The 25408-nt window shown below is 43.2% G+C and overlaps 1 protein-coding gene across 3 annotated transcripts; it reads right to left on the minus strand.

Annotated features, from left to right (window-relative positions):
- Positions 1-837: 837 nt before the first annotated feature.
- On the minus strand, positions 838-21441 carry LOC136449098 (uncharacterized). 3 transcript variants are annotated; one of them, XM_066448911.1, is made up of 10 exons: positions 21317-21441; positions 12573-12759; positions 10741-10822; positions 9747-9968; positions 8919-8998; positions 5976-6129; positions 5223-5351; positions 4664-4731; positions 3207-3777; positions 838-2642 (listed from the first exon to the last, which is right to left on the minus strand). In XM_066448911.1, the coding sequence occupies exons 2-10, from the start codon at positions 12741-12743 to the stop codon at positions 2506-2508; spliced, it is 1614 nt and encodes a 537-aa protein (XP_066305008.1). In that variant the 5' UTR covers positions 12744-12759; positions 21317-21441; the 3' UTR covers positions 838-2505. The 3 variants fall into 3 exon arrangements, with proteins under 3 accessions (XP_066305008.1, XP_066305007.1, XP_066305009.1); XM_066448910.1 differs by lacking the exon at positions 21317-21441 and adding an exon at positions 19271-19533; XM_066448912.1 differs by lacking the exon at positions 21317-21441 and adding an exon at positions 16829-16941.
- Between the last annotated feature and the right edge of the window lie 3967 nt (positions 21442-25408).

Consider the following 25408-nt stretch of genomic DNA (forward strand, 5'->3'; position numbering starts at 1 on the left):
AGTGAATTACAGTGTTCACTCCCTGAAACTGTGTATATCAAGATATGGCTTTGAGGCTTAGTTTTCAATTTGAAATTTCAATTCAACATCATTTTTTAGATCTGAGAACCGACAAATAAAATTGGTGTGGCTTTATGTATTACTAGTATGTAGTCCGAGGTATCTTGGCATTGAGGATGTTACTTCACATGAGGTATGGATGAAGTCGGGTCTTGTGGTGTACCAGTTTCTCAGGAATTACAGCTGTTTGTCTAGATAGGGTCACACTTATCTATTAAGGGCCGATTCACATTTGTGCATATATGCAAGTCCGTATGAGTTGCATATTGACATTTATTTTGGCTTAGGTAAAGTTTGCCGGAAAGAAGTTGTTTTTAACTTTGATCCAGCGTTGTGCAATATGGTTATCAAACAATTTGGCCTCAAGCTTTACCTAAGCATTAAAATGTTAATATGTTACTTGTGTGGACGTGAATACATGCACAAGAGTGAGCGGGCCCTAACAGAAACTAGTCCGAGTTATCTTTGCATTGAGGATGTTACTTCACATGAGGGAGTTGGGTCTTTTAGTGTACCAGTGTCTCAGGTATTACAACCATTTGATTAGATGGAGTCATACTCATCTATTTATAGAAACTTGGTGTCAGTTGAATCAATTCAAAGGTTTGATTAACACTGTAAATAGATTTTTGTCCAGTTGGACTGTACTGCAACCTGACTGAAAGGAAAATATTTGACTAACATTCTCATATTAGTTCATCCGTGTTTTTTTTCTTGTCTAGAGGATATGAAGTTTGTCTATGACACGAGCCACAGCAAAAATGTAGTATTTTAAAAAGAACTTTATTTCATGCTTTCAAAAGTAACAATGAGGTCAACAAACTTCTGAGTATACAATAAACACAAAGCTCCACCATGTAAACGTATATACAGGATGAACTGAAAACGTAAAAGAGGATGAACTGAACTGTGGGCACACTACAATTTTCTGTTTTACAGTAATATCACCTGAAATATTGTGAACACTCAAGAAAATCTTTTTAAAGATATTGAAAATGTACAATAGCCAAACCTTCCCTGCACCATAGGTGTCTAGTTTTGTCACAGATTAACAGTATTTACAAAGAACATGGAATAATGTTTGTTGTTAAGGAAATCAGCTGTATATACATGCATAAATGTGATGTAGTTAAAAACCGAAATACATGCAGAAAATTGTGATTAGCGAATTTAGTGAATTGTCTTTTTTCTGGCAATACATGTTCTTCTTTATTTATTAAGTACAAAGTTCATTGTCAACAGTCAACAAGTCTTAAAACGATCAGACATTTTACATTCAAATTCACTTCAACGATTCTTTAGCTTGTACATGCCACACAGTGGTCAATGCTTTAATCATTTCCCATAAAGTTCCAATAAAATAAGGCACTGTTCGGCTAAATACAGTAAACAAAGTGGATGAACAAAAGCAGTATACATGTATGTACATTGTACTTGTACTTCTAGAAACTCATCACAAATGCACAAAAATCCAAGGACATTGTACAATTTGTGACTGTTTGTTCATTGTATATATTTTCAGCACCACTCTAAGCTATACAATGTGATCAAAGCATGCAGGACTTAATACATGAGTTAGCACAACATGTCTGTTCTTGTCTTTGGTTATCAAATACATGTACACCCAGATCAATCAAACCACGTGAATCGCATTGAAACTCAGATTCGTATCAGCCATGACCTGACAAATCGCTTTCTAACTTGCGTTAACAACTACATCTGACCAAACAAACTCGCCAGAAAAGTAGTAGAAACTATTTTTTTCTAAACGTTAAATCGCGTGTGGATTCAATCACTTCCAAAGTGCCAAAATTGTCAATCTGACAACATCTTTTGGAAGCTGACACCTTCCACCATCTCACTGGTGAGTTTGTTTGGTCAGATGTAGTCGTTAACGCAAGTTAGAAAGTGATTTGTCGGGTCATGGCTGATACGAATCTGAGTTTCAATGTGATTAACGTGGTTTGATTGGTCGGGGTGATGTAGCAACAGTGCTTTTTTTTTACAGTCAGAGGCTCTCTTAGCAGAAACAATTTCTTTCAGAAAGTGCACACACAAATACTATACACCTGAATTATGGCAGTTAATTTGGTTAAAGACCCTGGCCATGTTTAATATAATTATTACTGACTTTTTAAAGTCCTTTCACAAACATTGTGTACAGAAAACATGTAGAAATACAGTCAAACCTGTAGTAGTGACCACCTCTCCATTATAAAGACTATTGATAGACAGTCAAACATGTACATTTGTACAAGTTTTCACCTCGAGAAAACCACCTGGCCAATGTGACCACTTTTTGATGGTTTAAATCATATCCATAGTGACCACCTGTACGTCTACATAGACCAGGTTTTGTCAGTCCCTTGAGTGGTCTTCTTGGGCAGTTTTGACAAATTCGTGAAAAGTCTAGAAGTGGCTGGTTACATTTTAGTTCTGGGGTGCTCACCCACTAACAGTTGTAGTAGTGATGATGTTGGTAGGTGCACTCTGGACCAGGCTGTGCAACAGAGACTGTGGTTGGGCGTGAGTCGAAGTTGTCGGCACCACACTGTTGAAAGTGTCCATGGTGTTTGAAGCACCTGGAATAAAGTTTTAGAGTTACTTTATTAGAAATATGAAGTATCTAAATCCAGGATGAGAAAGATTACACACTAGACATATTTCAGTACCCAGTTCAGAACTGATGGAAAAAAAAGGTCTCTGGTTGTCAATTGATATTGAAAAAAGTATATGAATGGAAAGATAACTTGCAAATGATGCATCATTCGATTCTACATGCAAATTCAAGACTTGTAATTTATCCATATAAGTTTATGAAGTTAGACAACCAGGTTAGGTCCAAAACAATTCAGTCTCTACAACTGTATCAGATTTCACTAGAACGAACTGGCAGATTGAGTCGATACTATGTACTGTGCTGGTATTGACTTGTTCTGCCAGTTCATTCTAGTTACGCTGAAGAAGAGTGATGAGTGCCGCTCGAAACGTGGGGAAGTAATCTCCGAACCTTATCCAGATGTAGAGACTGGATTGTCTCTAAACATATACATGAAACTATCACAAAATTAACCATATACATTTAACTATCACAAAACATGGTCCCAAGCAAGAGGGAATTTTAAAGATGTGTGTAACGTTCTTACCTGGGGTGTTGAAGTAATTCGGCATGGGGATGGGAGAGGCGTTGGCATTCTGCACTAGTCCGGGCCTTGTTGGTGCGTTGCTCGCTTGGGCCGTGTTTGCCAATCCTCCATAGTTCACAGACTGTTGTACGCTCAGTCTGGCTGTTGTGGTCAGTGTTGTGTGGTACGGCGCTTGCCCGGTAGGTGTCGTCCTCGCTTTCATGAGGATGCTCATGATTTCTTTCATGGTCGATTCGTCCATGCCCAACGAAGGCAGCAAGCTGTCGGGGTTAGTCAGCGGGTCGAGGGAGCGCGACGGCTGGACAACGACGGCGGGGTTGGCGGCGCCGTTGACCGAGGACAGCGCGCACGACGCCGCGGTGTTCTGGAAGGTCTGCTCGTGAAGAGTCGACGGTAGCCAGCCAGGGACGCTGCTGTTCGGGGTGTTCCCGCTAGGGCACCAATGATTCGGAGACTGCATGAAAGCGGTCGGGTAGCCGGCGTTTGGAAAGCCCGTCTCTTCGAGCTCATTACCGTCTCGGGCAGGGCTGTTGCCTCTGTTGCTGTGGGTTTCTTCAAGGCCTAGTACGTCCTTTGGCCAAAAAAGAAGAAAGAAACCGTAAATACAGAGCATATAGAATTATTGTTGAACAAAAAAACGCATTTGAAAATATAACTGGTAATGTCGAAGGTAGAACACTCTTGAATACAACTTAGACAACAACGCAAACAATAAAAAAAAAAAAAAAACACAAGAAAAGGTTACGAAAAGATGTAAGAAATATGAATAAATGCCTGAAAATAAATGGCACGTAATCTGAACGGAGGGCTTGGGGCCATTGTAGGGTGGGGCACAGTTTACCTTTGCGCTCGCTATTGTCGTTTGGGTCTTTCAAAAGTACGCTCAAACAAGCTGGTTCAAAGACCGGTCTTTTTGTACCCATTCCCCTGGCCTTCTTGGAAGCCAGGACCTGCATCTGAAGTGTTTATCACATGACCTCGTGTCGAAACCTTTTCCGAGAACATTAACAATCGTCAAAGTTTCGTTCCAGTGAAACTGCAGACGACTCTTCTAGGATGGAGGTCACCATGGAAACGGTCTCGTTCCCAGAACCGGACCACCTCTGCTCGTTTCGTACCGGATAAATAGTTTCTGACCGCCTCTTAGTCCACTTCAGTTTCACTTTTGTTTTCTGATCTATTGTCATTCGTGATGTTCAAATTCAGGTCTACTAAGGATTTCTCAACAAGTTCTGTATTTGACAGAATGAAGGGTTGTGGAAGGAGTGGGATGGGCTCCGTCTTCCAATACCGTGCCCTAGACACAGCGGATAAACGGCCCACTGCCCCTACGGCCTCAAAAAGGCTATGGGACTACCTTTACCTCTTTTGTTCACACTTTAATACAGGCAAAACACGCGCAAAACAGACCGAAGTTAACATCTGTTTAGCAAAGGTATGAAAGCTTTTGTCTTTACCTCGACAACTTCTTCGTCTGTAGGTGCGTTGTCACTGATGTCACTACTGTTATCACAATCACTCAGCCCTGTGAAGAATATAGATAGTTCATTTATCAACATGGAAGTTTATCAACACAGCAAGGAAGAGATCTAGAGAGCCATGTGAGCTCCAATCGGATGGTGTCCGTTTTTGGTTACCTTGTCGGCTAGCAGCTGTATTCAAGAAAGATCAAGAAAGACACCCGTCGCCTCAGCTGTGTTCGTATCATTGTGTTCATGCGCAAAGACCCGAATCTATGAATTTATTAAATAAAATGTTACGCAGCTGAAACTTTGGCTGGGATATCCGTCCGTTTTCAGCTTTTCTCTACTTTCCAAGCAGTAACTCTGACTTGTTTTTGACGTCTTTTTATGCGTTTTTGCGGGCTTTCTATTTTGAAACAAGCCAGAGACGAAGCTCTGCTAGGAGAGTACTTGTGTCCAATTCAAAACGCCGTCGCTACCTTCATTTTGGCACAACAGTTTAGAGAGGAAGCTTAAACGAGTCTGATTCTGAAATTTGAACCGAAGACCCTACCGTCGTCGCTTGAAGACTCCGTCTTGACGTAGGTTAGCGGGAAGGTGGAACACGACATGTCTGTGAGCTGGCGGGGTGAACCGTGCGAGGCTTCGGGCACGCTGGGTGGGAAGGTCAGCAAACTGTCCGCTGCACAGAAAGGACAAGAACGGTACGGTTAACGAACGCTCAACAGCTAGTCACTGGATATTACAAATATATTCTTGATTCCGAGGTACAACGTAGAAGTAGGTGGATTTGAGTTCGGATTGTGTAAAGTTGACGACATTCATCAAAGGTTCTACAACTTGGGTTTTGTTGTTTCGAAGTATATGCTAAAAGGACCTAGAATGTTTTCCCTTGTATCTGAAAATGACGAATACAAAGCATGGGTGATTTTTTTTTATTCCCAAAGATTCGATTAGTCATTGGAAAAAAGTTGCAGTTTGAGCATCCTATACTCTGTTGTACACTATATATGTGTTTATGTATGATGTGTTATCCTTGTGGCATTGATGGATACGTGTATGTGTTATTGCAGTGGTTTTACAATGGATAAGTGTTCTTGCTTAATTGCTTGCTTGCTGATGTCGAGACTGGAAGGTCTCGAGTCGTGATTCTACTGTGTTCTACTGTATGGTAACCTGGTCACCAGTCTCTACGGGGCGTCTTAGGGGTGTTTTACCGGGCCCAGTCTGCTATAACGACTCCTTTCTGTCAGCCTGTCTTCATAGCTGGCATATACTGTATGAGGACAGCGCTCTCAAAACTCACCGCTATCTGACGGAGCCTCTGACTTGGTGTAGCACGCATGGTCGGAAGGCAATTTCTCCGACGTGTACTGCTCGATACATCCGAAAGAGGGCGCTGCTTCACGGGTCTGCCTCACGAGGGCCGCCAGCTGCTTCCCTCTGTGCTGTCGACAGTTCTGTGATGAAACAAGACGATAGAGTTAACGATTTATCGTGGACACGAAACATGCCAACTGGCCTGGCATTGCGCAAACTTGAATGGGACTTTCAATAGCCATACATTCTCTGGCATTGCGCAAACTTGAATGGGACTTGCAACAGCCAAATATTCTCTGGCATTGCGCAAACTTGAATGGGACTTGCAATGCCACTAAATATGAGTTTTGGTACGCGGCATCGAATGGCCGATTGGCTAGGCTAAGCTAAACGTTGTGTCCTTGGGAAAGGCACAGTAAACGAGTTACCTCAATCCACCCAGGTGTAAAAATGAGTACCTGACTTCGGTTGGGGAGGGAAAAGGCGATGGAAGGAGAGGGGTGGGCTCCGCCTATACCTTCGACACTGGATAACAATCCACTACCCCTACAACCCCAGGCTACGGGACTACGTTTATGTTTATGTGTATTTGTATTACTGTTAATTTTCGTGGTTTACTATCGGGGAAAACGTAGCTAGTTCAGCGGAAACAGATACCTGTAAACCCCGATTGTGCAAGGTTGTGCAATCCTGTTTATTTCTAGGATTGCGACATAAAGCTGTAGAGTATATTGTTTGGGTATACAATCGGGTAGGTGCGGCCCTCGCGGTATTCATGAAAAGGAAGGAGCACAAGGAAGGAAGTTGCTGAGCCTTAAGAAGGTGTGGCATTACTTAAGAAGGTGTGGCATGCGCATGAGACATGTATTAGTTCATGTGTCGTTTCCTTAAAAACACTTCGCAGAAAAAAACTGTCTATCCGTGAGAAGAAAGTTTGGAACAATCATTTCAAATGCTTGACTTAAGAAGGTGGGTCAAGTATAAGATCGTTTCCTTAAAAGAACACTCCGCAGAAAAGAAAAGAAAAAATTATCCGAGAGAAAAAAAGGTTTGGAACAACCCTGTCTACTCCTACCCTTCAGGGTGGTCGACAAAAGTGAAAAACAAGCCTTCGTCAACAGGAATGTCCCTTCCCGTCAATAGAAGCAGTCCGTATGTTGTAGATAAATGAACTAAGCCTGCTATTCATCATTATTCCCTCTCCGTAGTTTCCCTATCAGTACGCGTTGTGGGTCGTGTGACGTGACGGCATGGTGTTTGGCCAAGTCCTAGTTCGACTCCTGTCATGTCACCGATCTTGTGCCCTTGGGAAAGGCACTTAACACGACTTTCCTCACTCCACCCAGGTGTAAAAATGAGTACCTGACTTCGGTTGGGGAGATGAAAGGCAACCTTTCCAACATCGTGTCCTAGACGTAGTGGATAATAACCCACAGCCCCCATGGCCTCAGAAAGGCCATGGGACTACATTTTACGCGGTGCCCTATCCAGTACGTGTTGCCCTAGCCATCAACAAATAAAAAATAAAGAATAAAACAGGCCCGGACTTATTTGCAAAGGGATAAAAGAGACCCGGCAGCTGAACACACTAATGTAAACTCTCCTGGCCGATGAGGCACCAGGGCATACTGAGAAGGCCTGTCCGCACCTAACCTAGGTCCTTTTTCCTGGAAAAAATCACCACGTGATTTCTCAGCCAACTTCAGCTTGCCCTCTGGACCCCGGAGTTCAGTGGCCTGGGATTCACCTGGTGACATTTTTTACAGCAAGGATATTTTCCCCACAAAATGTTTTATATAGAGACTACTTACACTTACTTATGATATGATAGTTGGCATTATATGTGTATGCTTTTTTTCTCTGGTGTATGCAACGCTCCATATATTAGCCTTTTAGGTACAGGTAGGTCAAAAAGTCGCTACCTTTCAAAAGCGACCGTTGGGATGTGTATGTGTATGTGTGTGCCTACGTGTCTGTGTGTGTCTGTGTGTGTGTGTCTCTGTGTGTCTGTGTGTGTGTACGCATCTGTGTGTGCATGTATGCCTTCATCGGTAAAAGATAGATATATAAAACACAGTCTACACAAGGTGGAATACATCTGTACTTTGAACAGATTGTTTGCCTGGTCCCTTCCATGCTATGTTCTGAGTTCTCTGCGCTGTCCGCTCGAAGCTTAAGGGAACGGCTAGATATAAAAACTGTTTGGACCGCCGCTAAGTCATGATCCTATCAAAGCTGCCAGAAGCTCGAAAAATAAACTTACAGCTTCAAACACTCGTATACGCATACAGTAATACCGTATCGAAATTGCAAGCAACATGATATTGTCTACTACATTTTTGTATCATCATTCCTCACCGACATTTATCACTCTGTCACACAGTATGACAGATATATGGGTGAGATATCTAGCCCATTTGTTCCTGCATATATCATGTATAGATGACATTCACCTTTCGTAGAACGCGATATCACATCGTTTGTATAGCCAAATAAGAAGGGACACAAAGTTCAAAGTAAGAATCATTTATAGCAAGATAAAGACTGTACTACAAAGAGTCGCATGCAAATACCTAAACGTGGACAGGTATACATATATTCCTCTAGCGTAGTCTCAGTTTGATACCGACCAAAAGTGCGAGACATAATGAAAAGATCTCAGTACAGTTTATTGATGCTAACGTTGAAGTGTGCGTGTGCGTTCACTGTGCATTTTTTCAAAGATCAGGTATTTCGACGTCGACTGTGATCTTGATGTCTATGGGGTAATTTCAGTACAGTTCTACAGTACTACATACGTCAGTTCATAGGAAAAAAGATTACAAGGAACAATATCATTCGATTCCATTGCAAGAATTCTTCGATGATCTAATATTCGAAAGTATCGGTTTCCTTATTAACAAAAATGTTACTGCTGAAAAATACCCACTTTTGAGGGGGCCGATCTCTTCTTCTCGACTCTCCCAGTCTTGTGGCTCGGCACCGGTGGTGACGTGCGTGGCTGGGAGCCTGTTCGGGAAAAAACAACATAGCGGTTACAAAATGGCGTCCTATAGAACGACGCTTTTGGCCGCTCTTATTATAGTATTGCAAGCATGCAAATTCCTTTATTCAATTTTTCCGCAGCAACTGGCTTGTTTTATTGCCATGTGGGGTTTGAAGAATTTGAAACAGTGTAATTGCATGTGCTACAAAATCGAGAACAAATTTACTAAGCTGTTACATCAAAGTGCCTTCGTATCGCAAAATAATTTGCTATCGAATATGTAACCTTACGTGTTGTTCTTTTAGTTGATTATGCTTGCCTAGAAGACTAATTCTAGCCTGGGTGCCATCCTAGATTACTACCGGAGCTCCTGCGTTCGCAACTCTGAAAAATCTGTCTTTTTAAGGGCAACGAGTGTAGGAGCCCCGTTAGTAATAGGATGGGACCCAGGCTAACTTCATATTCAGTCACTTCATATAGATTTGTAGCCTCTACCAGGCTCCGCTCGATCGCTGGGAAAATAGTAGAAATCGGCCAAATAGAGTGAATAGTATGCCAGGGGTAGTCCGAGCCGTGGATCGCCTATTGAGCTTCCCTGCATAGCGGACTACCCCTGGCATACTATTCACTCTATTTGGCCGATTTCTACTATTTTCCCAGCGATCGCGCAGAGCCTGGTAGAGGCTGATAGATTTGGACAGCAACGTGCAGTTTAGTGAATGAGATGCGGAATCAACAAGAAACCAGTCATAGAATTACTGTATCTCTTACTTGTTAGTGCTTGCTTTCCCCTACTGGATTTCCTTCGCTTTTGTTTCCTGTCCACGATCCTGTAGACCTTGTACGCGGCCTCGCCTTTAGCCTTGCAGGTCTCCCCCCGCAGTTCCACCACGTCCGGCAGGGAGTTCAGCGCGCAGCGGAAGTTCGCCTTCCACGTCTTCCACAGGCTCACCTTCTCGTAACACACGTCCGAGCTCTCAGGGTCGAATCGGCCTGCGGGAGGAGAAGAAAATTCATCTATTTATCTATAAATCTTAAGGATATAGTCCCCTCAGTTAACTGAATCCCATCGCTGCCACCAGTGTAGTAAAGGATAGATGCACGCACTCTCGTTGCCTGTCCAGGACTGATACAGGGACACTGGGTCCCTGCCCTTTATTGCAAACTAATCAGTAATAGATGTCTGGTGTCTAGATAGACTGCCCGTCTTCCTGCTTTTACAACAGCTAAACATCTTGCACTCTAAATGTGTTCACGACAATAGTAATTTTCTCCTATAAATCTCAAAGATAACTTTCAGTTAACTGAGTAACTGATTTCCAAGGGAGCCCTTACAAAATCATAACAAATATCAACATTGTTTTTTATTGATGTAAAAAAGACTGTGATAGACAGGAAAACTAGCCTCCATAGCAGGCTCTCTGGGCCTATTTTTGGGCTTATACTAGTAGTAATATACTTTTGCCGATGATTTCGTTTTGTACTGGGTCGTTTGTGCAGCCGGCAGGCGCTTTTGTATCTATAGGAAGACGAAACCACACCTTTTCAGGCATAAAACATATGTCTACTTTCCGATCAAGCCTTTAACACATGTACTTACATCAAGGGTGGTCATTTATATCTAATATAGAAGAAAAGTGTAAAAGCTTGTAAAAATACTTCAAGTAAACATAGATATATCTACTGAAATGATGTTTCTATTATTTCAACAAACTATACTAATCTAAGTACAATGAGTGCTCTTTTAAGTGATGGAACCGTTTACCTGTATGAACAGCCCAAGCCTTGAAGACTGCTGAATGTTTGGTGTGGTTAAAGTGCTGACTGGAGGCGTGGATCCACGGAACCTACAAGTACATATGAAGAACTTTATTGCGCGACAATTGCAACAGGTACCATGTATGGCAGCATGACAATTGAACTCTCTGTCTGGGGTGCAGGGGGCTCTCAGTAGAGGTCTGAACTACGATTGAACTACTAGTATTTCTAATGTCTAACAATTCTAAAGAACTAATCTAATATATGAATAACTGGAGACAATATATCTAGTAGTGTACATGCTAATGCTCTAGAGCAGTAGAACACAACAACATATGTCGTTAGAATGTCTCTCAAACACCCACATAAACAACTACTAGAATTAATGATTTTGTAATGTTTTAAGGAAAGTTTGAAACTAACACAGGAGAATCTATATATGTCGTTTTCGTTTTCTTTTGATGGATTTGAAAAAGAAAATTGTAATTTCATTCTAGTAAAGTTCTTTCAAGATGAACACATGGCACCTCTGTGGCACCTAGAAGAACATAGTCATAGAACACACAACGTAGCAGTCGTTAGAATATTCCTAAAATATTCAAACGACATGAATAAGTACGTGTTTGTAATGTCTGTTATAATTTTTTGTGGTAATGTGAAAGGAACAGGAGAATCTATATCTGTCGTTTTCGTCTTTTTGTGATGGTTTGAAAATAAGAAAATTGCAGTTTCAGCGAAGTCTTTTCAAGCTGAAAACAGGTTTCTTCCAAATAAGACTTTTAAGCATCCTAGGATACGATCCGAAGGCTGAAACGTCGAGCTAGCATCACACTATGGTCGTATGTTCCTCGTTTTATAACAGTGAAAACTTATGATAATGATTCTGATTCTAATTTTTTCGACAGCGAATCAGTAGGTCTAGCTAAAATATTCCCACTATTTTCAAACACGGTGAACATCAACTGACATTATTACACCCAGCCTATTCCAGCGAAAAACATCAATATTCTTTGCAAATGACGACAAATTGTATTTCAAAATCAATATATAAACAAACAGTTGATGTTACAACTGAGAGAATGTAGTTGGCGGTTTGCGCTAGCGTAAATCGACGCCATATCTCCAAGAAAGAAAACAGGGATCATGCCGAATGTGGGTACTTTTTTGCAGCTTTAGAAGAACAGTCGTGGCTATGGTACCATGTACTTAATAGCATAACAACAGAAAAGTATGTAGTAGATTGAAAATCTCGATGTAACGTAGCCTCGAAGGGCTCATATGGAAAGCATTAGTTGAGAGAATCGGCGTGTTCAATGTTCGATAGTGTGTGCGTTGCTATAGGGTCGAAATATCTTAGATTTACGGTGAAGGACAAGTCGTTACTATACGTTTTTTTTTTTTAAACTCAAGAATTTAAGATACGAGAGAAAAATAGAGGGGGCAGCATTCGCATGTACTAGTATACCCGTGAACGGTTCAGACGAAAATGTGAATTTGTAAAAGGATACAATATGGCTACAAAACAAGAACGATTCTTAGTTGATAGTTCTAAACATTAGAAAACAATGCAACAAATTTCACTAGTTTTTTCGAAGCCATATATAAATGACCTATCTTTTGCGTAAAGACATCAAGATTTACAAATGGAGAATACGTAAAATAATTCTCTATGAAGAAAAGCAAAGAAATAACATGCCGCAAAAATCATAACATCGGACGAATCACATATAGTACGAGAGCTGTTATGTTCACGCCGTCTTTGAATAAAAATCGACAGAAAAAAAACATTATTTTCATCAAATTGATAACGATAAACAAAGACCAAAATGATGTCGGTACCTTGAATTTTCTTTCCTTCTTGTCCAGCCAGCAGAAGCCGTGATATTGATCAGTGTCGAGTTGTTGTTCCAGCCATGGCCGCATCCGCAACTTCTGTGCCTGGTCGCCTTGAGCCGACATGTCGTCCGGGTACGCCGGGCTAGTAGGCACGGTGTCGTCGAAAACCGTCATCGGGTCACAAAATTGCCTAGGAAGAAAAGAAACAGTGTTCACCGTATTCCACATACTTGAAGAAAAAAAACACGTCTGCATTACGAGTAAGTCAAGAAGGAAATGTTGTTGCGGATGCAATCATTCGACTGCAGTAGAAAATACCCTGTCGTTTCAAATCATAGCAAATGATATTTTCGTTCGTTGGAACGAAAGACGTAGAAAACAAAGAGTTGTTGTGTTGTAGGACAATAACATCACGGCATTAATTCTCGATCCGGAATCTAAGGATCTGGCATTTTCAGTTTCTATGCGAATCTAGCAATTTGAAATTTCGGGGAACTTGGCTCAAAGTATGACTCAAGTGAAGTGAGTCAGAACAGTCAAACCTGTACTAGTAAACACCTCTGTTTAAAGACCGACTAGCCATTGTGGTCATTTTTGGTGGTCATTATTTTCCCTGTTGACCATAGTACATTAGAACACACAACATATGTCGTTAGAATGTCTCTTAAACACCCACATAAACAACTGCTAGAATTAATGATTTTGTAATGTTTTCAGGAAAGTTTGAAACTTACACAGGAGAATTTATATATATCGTTTTCGTTTTCTTTTGATGGATTGAAAAAAGAAATTGTAATTTCATTTTAGTAAAGTTCTTTCAAGATGAACACATGCTCCTCTGTGGCACCTGGAAGAACATAGCCATAGAACACACAACGTAGCAGTCGTTAGAATACTGCATGTCAAACAAGGTGGAAGACGAAACACATTTTATGTCAAGTTGCCCATTCTACGACCACGAAAGAAATGAGCTGTTAAAAGACGCCACCATTTTCCATCCTAATTTCTCCACGTTTTCAGACGAAAAGAAAACTACTCTCCTCTTAACATCACAAAACCCACACATCATAGAAAAAGTGGGATCATTCGTCTTCCACTGTCTCGGAAAAAGAAGCCGAACCCAATAAGCTAGAACTTAGTGTCAGTAGTTTAGACTAGAGTAGTCATATGTTATTTTGTTCATCATTATCTGTCCGTCCACTCTGTGTTACGTATACATGTACGTGTACTTGCAACTAGCCTACGGGCAAGAATTTGCAATAAACTTTTCAATATTCAAACGACATGAATCCTGCTTAGAGTGGCCACCTGTCCATTGTGACTATTTTCTTCAAGTCCGTTGAGTGGTCAAGAAAAACAAGAAACAAGTTGAATGGCACAGACTGAAACGGCAAGCGGTCGCGCCACAACGTCCACTGAATAACTAGTGATACAATAAATATCAATTTCGACATACTAAACAACACAGAACTAAAGACGGTAAAAATTAAGCAGTTTATGCAAAACTAAGCCAAACTGTTATAGTTGCGATATCGAGGGTTTTAGTATTGCGCTCCCAATACCGACTCCTGGCTACACACACAGCAGCGTGCCAGACCCAATCGTTTGGAGGACCAATGTAGATTATTGGTCCATGTGAAAACATGTGAAATGAAACAGAAACAAACTGATACACAAGCTAGCAAACATAGATGGAATCGCCAAATAAAAAACCCAGATGGAACGTACGGATTAAGAAACATTTGGAGTAGAACTCAACCCAACCCTGACCTAGACACAGTTACAGAAACGACGAGTCGCCCGCCACCACCCTAAATATATATAACTAGGTCAGTTGGCTAAATTGCTGCAAAGAAATTGCTTGCAGTTTAAGTCGACAACTTGTAGTACTCAGTACATGTCCAACAGAACATATGATGATCTGGCAATGTGGTAGTTTACGGGATACCATTTCTGGTGATGTCACCATTCGGGACACGTCATGCCCGATAACGTAGCCGTGGAAAAAATGACGCGTACTCAGACGGCCATGTTTACCGCCTCGCAAACATCGTACGAAACGCAGAACTTGTGACTCAAAATGTACGCAGAAGAGACTAGAAAACGATGTACCGTGTGATTTAGATGTAGTGGCGGCGGTTGGGGATTTAATAAAGGAGTCACAAAGATTGGACAGTTTGGTTAACGTCCGACGCTGTGAGCGTTTCTTTACAACAACAACCGTGGTCTGTGGAAATTATGGTGTCATGGTCGCGACTATTCCCTCCTCCATTTTCATTTATGGTATTTCTATATAAATAGCATATGAACACGAATCTGTGCCACATTAACTCATAGATGTGCAGCGTTTTCTGTTGGATTGTTTTCGTAAATAGACGTAGCGTGGACTGTTACGTATTTCAGTTCGAAAATAAAACCAAGGTGAGGGAGAACAATACATACATGTAGGGGTGGGACGCTAACGCCATTGTTGGGCCAAACGAAGAGCGAGAGAAAAGGTGACGACTCGTGCCAAATTCGCGGCGACTTTCGCCCCTGTTACAACTGTTCCCCCCGTGCATAAGGGTATGGAACAAGTGCGAGGTTCGTGAACAACTGACAACTACAATGCATTATAAGGGGCTGGAACACGAGGATAAGGTCGGGGCGCGATTTTCCGAGCATTCGAGACCCGCAGGTCTTTGTGCTAGTCAAGAACGGCGCGCGCGTGGATACTAGTACTGTGTTAGTCTCTACCAGACGAACCACGCCAGGGTTTCACTTGCAGGCTCCGGGCGAAATGTGATCTTCACTGTGGACTGACTCTACTGGCTAATTATTCCTTTTTCTGCCGAATTCTACGATTCATACGCCCGTAAGAGGGGCCTGGTGGAGGCTAGTACTGTGCGCTTTCACTGTAGAATTTTCACAGCAGAAAGTTCGGACCACGTTTTGCATCCTTTCGTACTCTCTTCTTCCCTTTTAGAGTCAAATGTAGGCCAAATAAAGCGATTTCAGAAAGAGGGCGTTTTAGGCCAATTTTGGCGTATTTTGGTTAGCACAACTTGCCAGTACTATTCGTTAGTCCCCGATTTTCATCTGCAAGATAGACTGCACTACATGGTTAGTTGGTCTTAACACTGCTCAAAATGCACAAATAAAGAAGACGATAGATTGAAAAAAGAGCCAGTCGCCTCTGGTACGATAGTACCTTGTATAAGAAACATTATCTCTTATACATATGTACAAAGAAGCGACAAGAAGTTGACTATACTCGGTTAGCTTACTGTAACACTTCTCTACTATGTAATGCATGTTTAACTCATGTACTGTAGTCTATACTTTCCTGTGTATACATGTATATGTTTGTTAAAGGCCCCCATTCCACTTGACGTCGATCGCACTGCGCTCTCGCTGCGACTTACACTGAATTTTTGTAACCCTTGACTTCATAATCGGAATATCATACAAGATGTACAACTATTACCAAAAAGGAAACAAAATATACAAAACCTAAAAAGATTCGTTTTTAATCTATAGAATTCGTTAAGAGCTCTGTCTAATTTTAGTGGAGGGGGGTCATACGGTAGACGCCCTGTACATTAGCATGTATTTTAGGCATGGATGTACAATAAAGGTTTTCATTCAATCTATAAAAAGTGCCAATCCAGAATGTGCTATCAATATGCTTTTTGCTGGCTGGCTGACACGGAAATTTGATTTACTTGTTTCAGACGAAACTACGTGTTTTCGCATGTGCCACAGAACACGGGAAATAGCGTAAGTAACAGGGATCTGGGATAGGGCCGGGTCACATGCCTTTCTAGTAGGAGTATTTACGGTAACACATTGAGAAAATTCCTGAGAAAGTTGTGGAGGGTGGTACAAAATTCTTTTCCCATGTCAGTCATGCCACAGAACACGGAAAACAGGGATCTGGGGAAGGCTAGGGCCTGGTCACGCTCCTACATGTAGTTCTTCGAAGTAGGAGTATTTACGACACATTGACAACATACCTAAGAAACTCGTGGGTGGGTGGAACAAAATTATATGTCTTGTCGGGGCGGAAAAGATTGTCGCAGTTTCTGGATGGCCGATATTGGACGTAATGCTGGCATGGAGGACCCGTGTTTGAAAAGGGCCACACCTTGAACACGATAAAGAACCCACCACACTTCTCGAAGACAGCAGGTGTCCTTACTAGTGTGAATGGTTCAAAACCTACAGTCCTATGGCAGCACATGGACCAATTACTAGTATTGTCGTACTGATAAGGTCACCTGAGGTACCGCAGAATGGCAGCCGCTCCAGACCCTTGCGATTCAGCCACATCAATTTTAAGCTCTTCTCAATTCAGCCCCTGGCCGGCTGCGAGAGAGAGTAGTCGGCCCACCTAATAACCTAATGCCTTACTCGTCATTGACCCAGGGCCATAGGTCCGCAGTGTTGTTTGCACAAAGTATTTGAAGAACGCCAGGCCTCTGGTTACGTTGGTGTAAGGTGCCCTCTCGGACCGACTGTAGTAGTTAGGTACATGTACAGCGTTTGGCACACTGCCGTGCTGGCCACCCGATAAACCGTTATACTCAGAGGGCGTTTGTTTTGATCTAGTAGTTGACCTTAGCCTGACTGATTCACGCTTCTAGCAGCCACTGGTCAAGAGGATACCCAAGCAGTCCCGGACAGCCATGGATCGTGTAAGACAGGATATGGTTGAGTGTTTGGACCAGGAAACAACTTAAGTGCCTTAAGGGTAGTCTCTACTCTCCAAGCAGAGGAGTGGGTCCGGCAGGTTTTTGACGTGTTTTTAGGCGCTTTTGTCGTGCTTTCTACTTTGTCATGTTTTTTTGTCCAGCCAATCCACACATGACAAAGTAGAAAGCCCGACAAAAACGCCTAAAAACACGTCAAAAACCTGCCGGACCCACTCCTCTGCTTGGAGAGTAGTAGTCTCTACAAGGCGACCTTCGCTAGCTTGGGGGAGAATATCATAGTTACCAGGGCAGTTTGGCCACCATAAGGCTTGACTGGCCGGGCAGTTCGGAGGGGGAAATGTTTAGACTCTACCAGCCTCCGCGGGTCGCAGGGAAAATAGTAGAAATTGGCCAAATAGAGTCAACTGTATGAAGGGGGTCGGCTATGGAGATAGGGTCCAATATTGCAACCCTGGATGGGAATGTTATCCTCCATGGCCAAAGTCCCCCGGCAAATGTTCTCTCTATAGCCGACGCGGTTAGTCTGGTAGAGACTAGGAAATGTTAACCTCCCCGCTGACTGACTCGCCTCGCCAACCATTCCCCGTTTTTTGCCGAAGTCTTCTCTGATCCGTACCCCCGTATGTAGGAAGGCTTGGTGTAGGCTACCTTAAAGGCACAGTGGACGTACGTGGTGAGCTGAAAAAAATGTTATTCCCGAAGCCTTCAACTACTTGAGCTGGAGGGCTGACAATGACACATTATACCTGCAACACACACGCCAGCGGCGTGCAGCAAAGCCGCGTACTTAGTTTATAGCTGCACGCGAGAATATTGAACGCGCGCCAAGTCACCGCCATATTTGTCCTCAGTTCCGGGAAAAATTCACCGGGACCTCAACTGAGAAACCCTGGCCGGGGATGCCGTACCTCAGGGCACGACCACCGCAGCACACGTGATTGGGCCAAGCCGAAAAAAAGATACGGGTTTAATTTGTTTGCCAAACTGTTTCGTGGCCGTAGCGTAAGGGCGCGGCGCAGTTGTCGGACAGACTCGCACAGGTAGCCGCGCTTGCCGAGCGGGATTTCACGGTAACGCGTTACCAGAGTTGGATCGCGTCTTTTCATAGCAAGTTTTCAGAAAGCTACCTGGCAGAAGATCAGACTGACCGCACGCTTATGCCATACGGGTTCATCCATGGGATATATATATATAGAGAGAGAAATGTGCATAAATGAATATCAAAATGAATATGAAAACTCATATCAATTCCTAATGGATTAAACCTTATGATATATGTACGGAAGAATACCCGTTTCGAGTGAGTGAACTTATACAATACGAGCCTCTTTTTGATTGGGGGGACGGTTTTTGTCCTATCTTTGACGGGCTAGATGAAAAAAATACTATAAGCAGATGCGTTGGATGGAAAATTTTAACGGAAAATATTGCATACGAGATCAGCCTAGCCATCATGGCGAGCGAACTGTTGTCCGACAGCCTGGATCCGTTCTGTCCTCAAAAAAAAAGTCGCCCCGAGACACGGGCAAAACACATGGCTGCATTCTGTGTAGTACTTCCTCGTTATTTCTCAATAGGATAAAATGGATCAAAGATGTTGCCTAGAGGGCAACTGATCCACAAAGCTGAGCGACCCTTCAATATAAAACTCGGAAACCAGAAAACGCGCCATTACTACTAACATTCAGCCGTTCAGTTTCCAAGTGAAATTGCACTGCTCTTTCTTACGTCTCTCTCTCTATAGCGCGGGCGCGCGCGCACACACACACACACACACACACACACACACACACACACACACACACACAGACGTGCGCACACACACACACACACAGACGTGCGCACACACATACACACATACACCGTGACACAGAGACTAAGACACATGAGACACAGCTACCACGACATTGAACATTGCAGTTAAATTAAAAGAACAGCCACACACGTGCCAGTAACCACAAGAACCGCCGAGCCAGCATTGTTTCCAAACATACAGCGAGGGATTACCTGCTGCGTATAGGTCTGCGGCGGGTGACTCACTCTCTTTGGCACCAGGCGTACGCTGTCCGGGGCCTGTTCAAAAGTTCGGGGTCTGTGACTCCCACCTGTCCTCCTTGCGCAAGAAAGTCACGAAGTCTGCCAAAGGGTTTACTTTTTTAGTGATTCCTTCCCACGCAGATTGCCAGTCCCAAATAATGAATTACATCACCCCGCCCCTTTTGCAATCGGCTCCTGTGGTTCGTCCAAGGCAAGGGCCTGAAGATACAAACAGGACCCACGAGGTATGTTGCATTGTTCTTCGTTTGTTCCTTTGCCTTCCGGTCTTTGCCGGCGATTTCCTTATTTGGATAAGGACACCATATTTGGTCATTTACGGCAAAACGCCGTGGACGCTTCCGAACGAGCACGAAGTTGTGTTGGGGATGGTTCGCGCCTTGTCCGAGTGGACCCTCGACAAGAACCATCGCTTGTTGTGTACATAGCAAGTAGTGGTGTTTTCACGTGGTTGAGTTTCCGCAATGTGTATTGCATAGTTAGAGGGAACCTTTCTCCGTCACGATTTCTGTCAAAGCGTATTTTGACCCTTTAGAAGCAGAATCTCGAAAAGGCGTTTCCGTGAAAAGCTGAAATTTGTACGACGCTTCTACACCTGCCCCACGACACTTTCACAACTGTCCCACGACACTACTACAACTGCCCTACGACGCTTCCACAACTGTCCCACGGCGCTTCCTCAACTGTTCCACGAATCTCAATTTGCTGTCCTAAACCTATCATACAACGAATGTTACCGACCCCGTCCCTATGCATGGCTTAATTTATGAATGGCGTTCAATAAATCGACCTCGACCCTGTTTGACCCAGCGAGCGGCTGTATAGTGATCCGCCCCCAGCCTTGGAGCGGGGTATACTGAGATGGCCTGCCCGGTTCCACGTAAAATGGTTTCTATACGTCACGTTCCCGCGTCTAGCCGACGGGTCAAAGGTTACCAATGAGATCAGTGCGCTGCCAAACTGGTCGATATCATTCGGCGAATAAAATTGGCTCCGGGCATCTGAGAATCCCATGCAATGACCACAAGGAACCTGTCCGTACAGGACAGACTACGTATGCAATATTTCACGGACAAGTTAATAAACAACATTCTGACATTTCAACGTTTCAAGTTATTCGACAAGGGGACCTCGCTGCGATCTAACATTTTACAGAGCGCTCAGCAAATTTCATACATAAATAGGAATCTTTTTACACTTTTTGTGTTTTGTTGTCTTTTCAGACACATCCTTATATTTGCAAGGTATTCCAATCAAGGGTTGCACAAATCAAATTTAGGTCGCAGCGAGATCGCGGCGTGGTCGCCGTCCAGTGGAATGGGGGCGATTTTATTCCCCCAAATAAGAGAAGACCAATTATCCAAGAAAAAAGACAATGAGATATGATAGCATATTAGCCGACTGTGCAATCTCTTTGTTGGCTATCATGCATTATCATGGTAAACAAAACCCCACCCGCCCTCCTATCCAGGTATACAATAGGTAGACGAGCAACACCTATTAGCTAGCCAATAACGCATGTAGTTGCAGACGATCAAAATCGACATCTTACCCAAAGCAGTAAATTTACTAAGATAAAACGGCAATACATCGTTATCTATGTAATAGCGTTCTTGCTATCTTGTACGACATTTTAATGTGTGCGCGCGGCCAACATAACAAAGCCATGTCCGTAAGCAAAACAACTGCCGGCCAGCGCACCGCTCTTAAACTAAGGACATAATGGCCTTGCTCAGGCACATGGACTTGCCAGTGTGCTTCAAAAACAAACATATAATACAGATACATCAAACCATGCCTTTAAGATGCGTACGCTAGGTTGTTAAACCAATCAGCAAAATGCGAGTCATATGCATCTTCAATTCATGACATGAATGCCCGTTGTTGTATCAATGGCTAGTATATAATGCCTAAGTGTAATGGATAGCAGAGCTGCCCCTTGAACCTTAACAATGCCCCTAAAGCGTAAACGCCGCCTATTGTTCTCCGGAAGTATACCTGTTTGCTCCCGTGCTGTTTAAGGGTGTCGTCACACCTGTGGTTTCACGCCCAAGGTCCAAACTTCGTCAGAACCTAAGGAGCAAGACACGTCCACCTCCAGAGCAGAAATTTTGGGGGATTCCCGAAACCTTATTCCGCGTAATAATTCTACCCGCCCCGAAACCGCGGTTCGGGGAACTGCCTTCCTGTCGACCAATCAGAGAGAGGCTTGAAGAAATCGACAACGCCGATTGGCTCAAGCTTCCTGCTTGGCGGGACTCATTCAAGTAGGCAATCTTCAAGCAGATGTTGGGGGTACGTATTTAAAAAAGGGAAAGGTAGTCCCATTGCCTTTTTGAGGCCGTAGGTGCAGTGGGTTGTTATCTACTGTGTCTAGGGCACGGTATTTTGAAGGTGGGGACAATCCCTCTCCTTAAGCTTCCAATGCTTTTTACCTCCCCATCTTAAGTTAGGTACCCATTTTTACACCTGGGTGGAGTGAAGAAAGGCGTGTTAAGTGTCTTTCCCAATAGCACAACATCGGTGGCATGTCAGGGGATTCGAACCCAGGACATCAGTGTTCTGGGCCAAACACGCTAACCGTTACGCCAAAACGAAGCCACAAGTTTGACTTGAGCGTAAAGCACTGAGCTGCACCCTACATCTGCTTGGAGACCATACCGGAAAGGTGAGCGAATACAGGTATCACTGGTGTGTAATTGTCAAACAATTTGAAACAAAGGCCGGAAAATAATTGTTTGCACTGACCATTGTGTCATGCCAAATATGACCACATATTTGAGGTGTTAGTTAAGGACCGGAAGCTGATGTGACCCATGTATTCCTGTCTTGTTTCCGGTCAGGAAATACTTGCAATAAACATGCTGTCTGAAGAAGGGTTACGTCACTTCAGCACGTGGTAAATTACTTCTCTAAGGTGTGCCAAGTAACGACAAGACAACGGGAGGTCGCAGGTACGTGGGCGGGAGTTGGGTAGTTGGTTGAGGTCTTAACGATGCTCTCATCTATGGACATACCTTTCCGCCACAGTAGTGTACGTGAGTCTGTATTGTTTTTTTAAATCAAAACCTTTATTGAATACAACCTAGCCATACATCACATAGTAAACATTTGACATAATATGTATTTATTTACTTATTGGTTCAGCATGGAACCTGTAGTTACATGCCAGGGTTGCCCAACTAGGGAGAGGCTATTGAATTGCCGCTGACATAATCGTTACGTTGAACATACAACCAGTAAGGTACTAGGTTAAAAGTTCACATTTACATTGGATCTACATTTTATGTACACATTAACAATATCAATTATTTGTATTCGAGAATATCCAAGTTCTTTCACGAGTTTTGTAATTTTGTCGCACGTGTCACATGGCAGTATTATCTTACGCGGAGAACGGATCTCCGAGGGAGCTCCAAGCTTTTACTCTGAAGTAGGACAAATTATATCGTTATACATTGGTCTCACGGTCATTTTGACAACAACAATCTTTATCGACACAACAAAAGCATGTACAGCGACTTTCGCCTACGTTGTAAGTCCGCACCATAAAGTGCTTTTCTATTTTCTAAACAAAAAGGTACACATGTATTGCCAAGACACATAGGTATAGAGTCAGAACATGACATGATCTAACGTAGTCGCTATTTCAAGAATCTCCAACCCGACTCACTTCAACAACCACACGCTTTACATTCCTCACAAACGGTTTCTCCTTGCTTACTTCATGTCTTTTGTCTCTTTGTTTGACTGTTATTGCCTTTTGACCCCATGTACCGTAGCTTAGCCGTGAGAACTAGCCTCAGACTTTCGCCAGGATGAGATCATAGTTTGTTTTGTGTTCTTTCTGGTTATTGACCGCAGCAACCTGTAACAGTTGAGACATCACATCATCGCTTCTAAGGATAGCCCCTCAAAGGTGTGTTTACCTGTTATGGTCATTGCTTGGTGTTTGCGGGTGGCCTTTGCAGTGACCCTGGAAACTAAAACCATTGACTCACGTGCGCGACGTACAGGGAAAAGAATGCCGACTGCCGACCATTCTTCGATCAGATTTCAAAGGGGTGTCATAAAAGGTGTAAAATAGCGCCCCCTGGCGGTCCTAAGAATGATCGACCCTGTGCGCAAGGGAACTGTTACGGTAGCAGAACACAGTATTTCGACTATGGGGTGAATTTACACGGTTAAGGGCCACAAAATGATTGTTATCCACGCGCTTGAAACCATAGTAGGGTGCACTAGAGAAGTACGAAAAACGAATATGTTTGAATCTAGGGTGTGAAATAATCGAAAAATATTGTGGTCGTACCAGCGGTGCAGTTCTACGTCATTCCGCTGAGAAGGTCTCATTCCTGTGTCTAAAATAATCCGGCCTAAAAAAAATAAGTGTGGCAATTAAAAATTATTGCCATAGCGAATGTGTCTGGATTGATCTTACTTCACTGTAAGGAAAGTACCAACGTAGCACTCTAGATATTAGTTCTACCATACTATTGTGCAAAACGCACTTAGAAATTAGAAAGGCACCTGCCAAGCAGATATAGAAAGGCACCATGTAACTCGAGGAGTTCCTAGCATATGTGGAAAGGCCGGAGTATACTCCCGTTGTAGTGTCTTTTTCTCTGGCATTGTTGGATAGGTGGGGTGAGAAACTAGGCCGGAAGTTTAGAAAATCGGTATGCTGGGGCTCCTATGATCGTTTTGGTTGTTATTCTAGCTCTGTAAGATGTGTTTTCGAGGAGCTACTGTTATTTTTCCGACACCGCACGCCTCCCCGTAAGGCGTTCAGTGTAGACTGCCCAAGCGGTAACCCAAGTTATTTTTCGTTCCGTTTAAAACTTTGCCTTTCTTTATATGCTTGGATCTCCTCAAGTTTTGGTTTTCACAGAGGTTTTTTGGTGGGAGGCATGATGTTCAGCACGTTCTTGTGATACTAGATCAACTGGGATGCGCAAACCCTTTTCAAAGCTAGAATACTAGATTCGGTGAACTCCCTGACACACTCCGGACAGTACGAAATCGGACACCACGTAAAAGTAGGTCATCTGTCATCGACAGCTGAATGCCTGGATGCCAGAGGTGCTAATGAGGTATCAAGTTTGAAAAAGTGACAGGAGGGCATCCACAGAGTTGGCCGGACGGATTCCTGAAATGCCTGTGGAATTCTGGGGATTCTTGCAAATCGGGCCTAAAATATACTATTAAGCTTGCCCCTCAGGCTTCGCTAAAAACTGGGCATAAGAGGCGGTGTTTCGGAGGATCATGAATTGCCTTTTATCGGCCCCACCTGATATAACAAGAATTTCAGACGAAAGCGTGTTTATTACTGTCAGGATTAGGTAGGAAAGTTTCGTCATCCGAGCGCTAGGTCGGACGTGTACGCATTTTGCTATGACTATGAGTGATACGGTCAGGCGCTGGCGGTGCAACAGCGGCCCCGTGCGGATAGTGGGTACCTGCAGTTTAAAATGCGATAAATATTGTTGTCATGTTTATATTTGGTCGAATCTTTTTTGCTGCATGACGAACACGTGTGCTTCCAACAGAAAGTAAAACATCTCCAGATTTTGTTTTTGTTTTCTAGATTTTTAGTCATAAAGTTGCGTATTTCAACGTTGATTCCAACGGAACAGCCTAACACAGGAATGAGACCTTTAACAAGTCAACGGAACTGGAAATATTTTCGTTTTACTCAGTGAGTTCACATCATCAGATGTGTATGGGAGATGTTGAAGTTGCCACGCTCATTACGCCCCCCCCCCATACACCTGGTAATCATGGATAATGGACAGCTGTCAGGTGCGGGTAGAAGAAAATGATTTCCCCATGGTTTAAGTTAAAATCCTCCCACACCATTATTGATGTATAGGGCGGTGCCCATCTCCGTTTCATAGCCCTGGGCCACACTTGTGGTGCAATCACTGTAGCAGGGGGCTAGTCCACTGGCAGTGAAGTGTGTTTAACTTCCATACTGTTTCAGAAGTATGTACCATTTTTATGAAGTCTTTGGTATGACTCAATGCGCCTCTTGTCCAGAAGTGCCCTAACCCGGGGCTTGAACCCGGGCCTTCTGGTCCAAGTAATTTGAAC

This window comes from Branchiostoma lanceolatum, chromosome 14, assembly GCF_035083965.1.
Source record: "Branchiostoma lanceolatum isolate klBraLanc5 chromosome 14, klBraLanc5.hap2, whole genome shotgun sequence".
NCBI lineage: Eukaryota > Metazoa > Chordata > Leptocardii > Amphioxiformes > Branchiostomatidae > Branchiostoma > Branchiostoma lanceolatum.

What these genes read in the sequence shown, in the direction of transcription:
- LOC136449098 (XM_066448911.1), bottom strand. Translation starts at nt 12,743, where the DNA reads ATGACGGTTTTCGACGACACCGTGCCTACTAGCCCGGCGTACCCGGAC. An exon ending in AGAAGGAAAGAAAATTCAAG is followed by an intron (nt 10,823 to 12,572) that starts GTACCGACATCA and finishes ATGTACTTGTAG; the next exon opens with GTTCCGTGGATCCACGCCTC. An exon ending in GGCTTGGGCTGTTCATACAG is followed by an intron (nt 9,969 to 10,740) that starts GTAAACGGTTCC and finishes CTCCTCCCGCAG; the next exon opens with GCCGATTCGACCCTGAGAGC.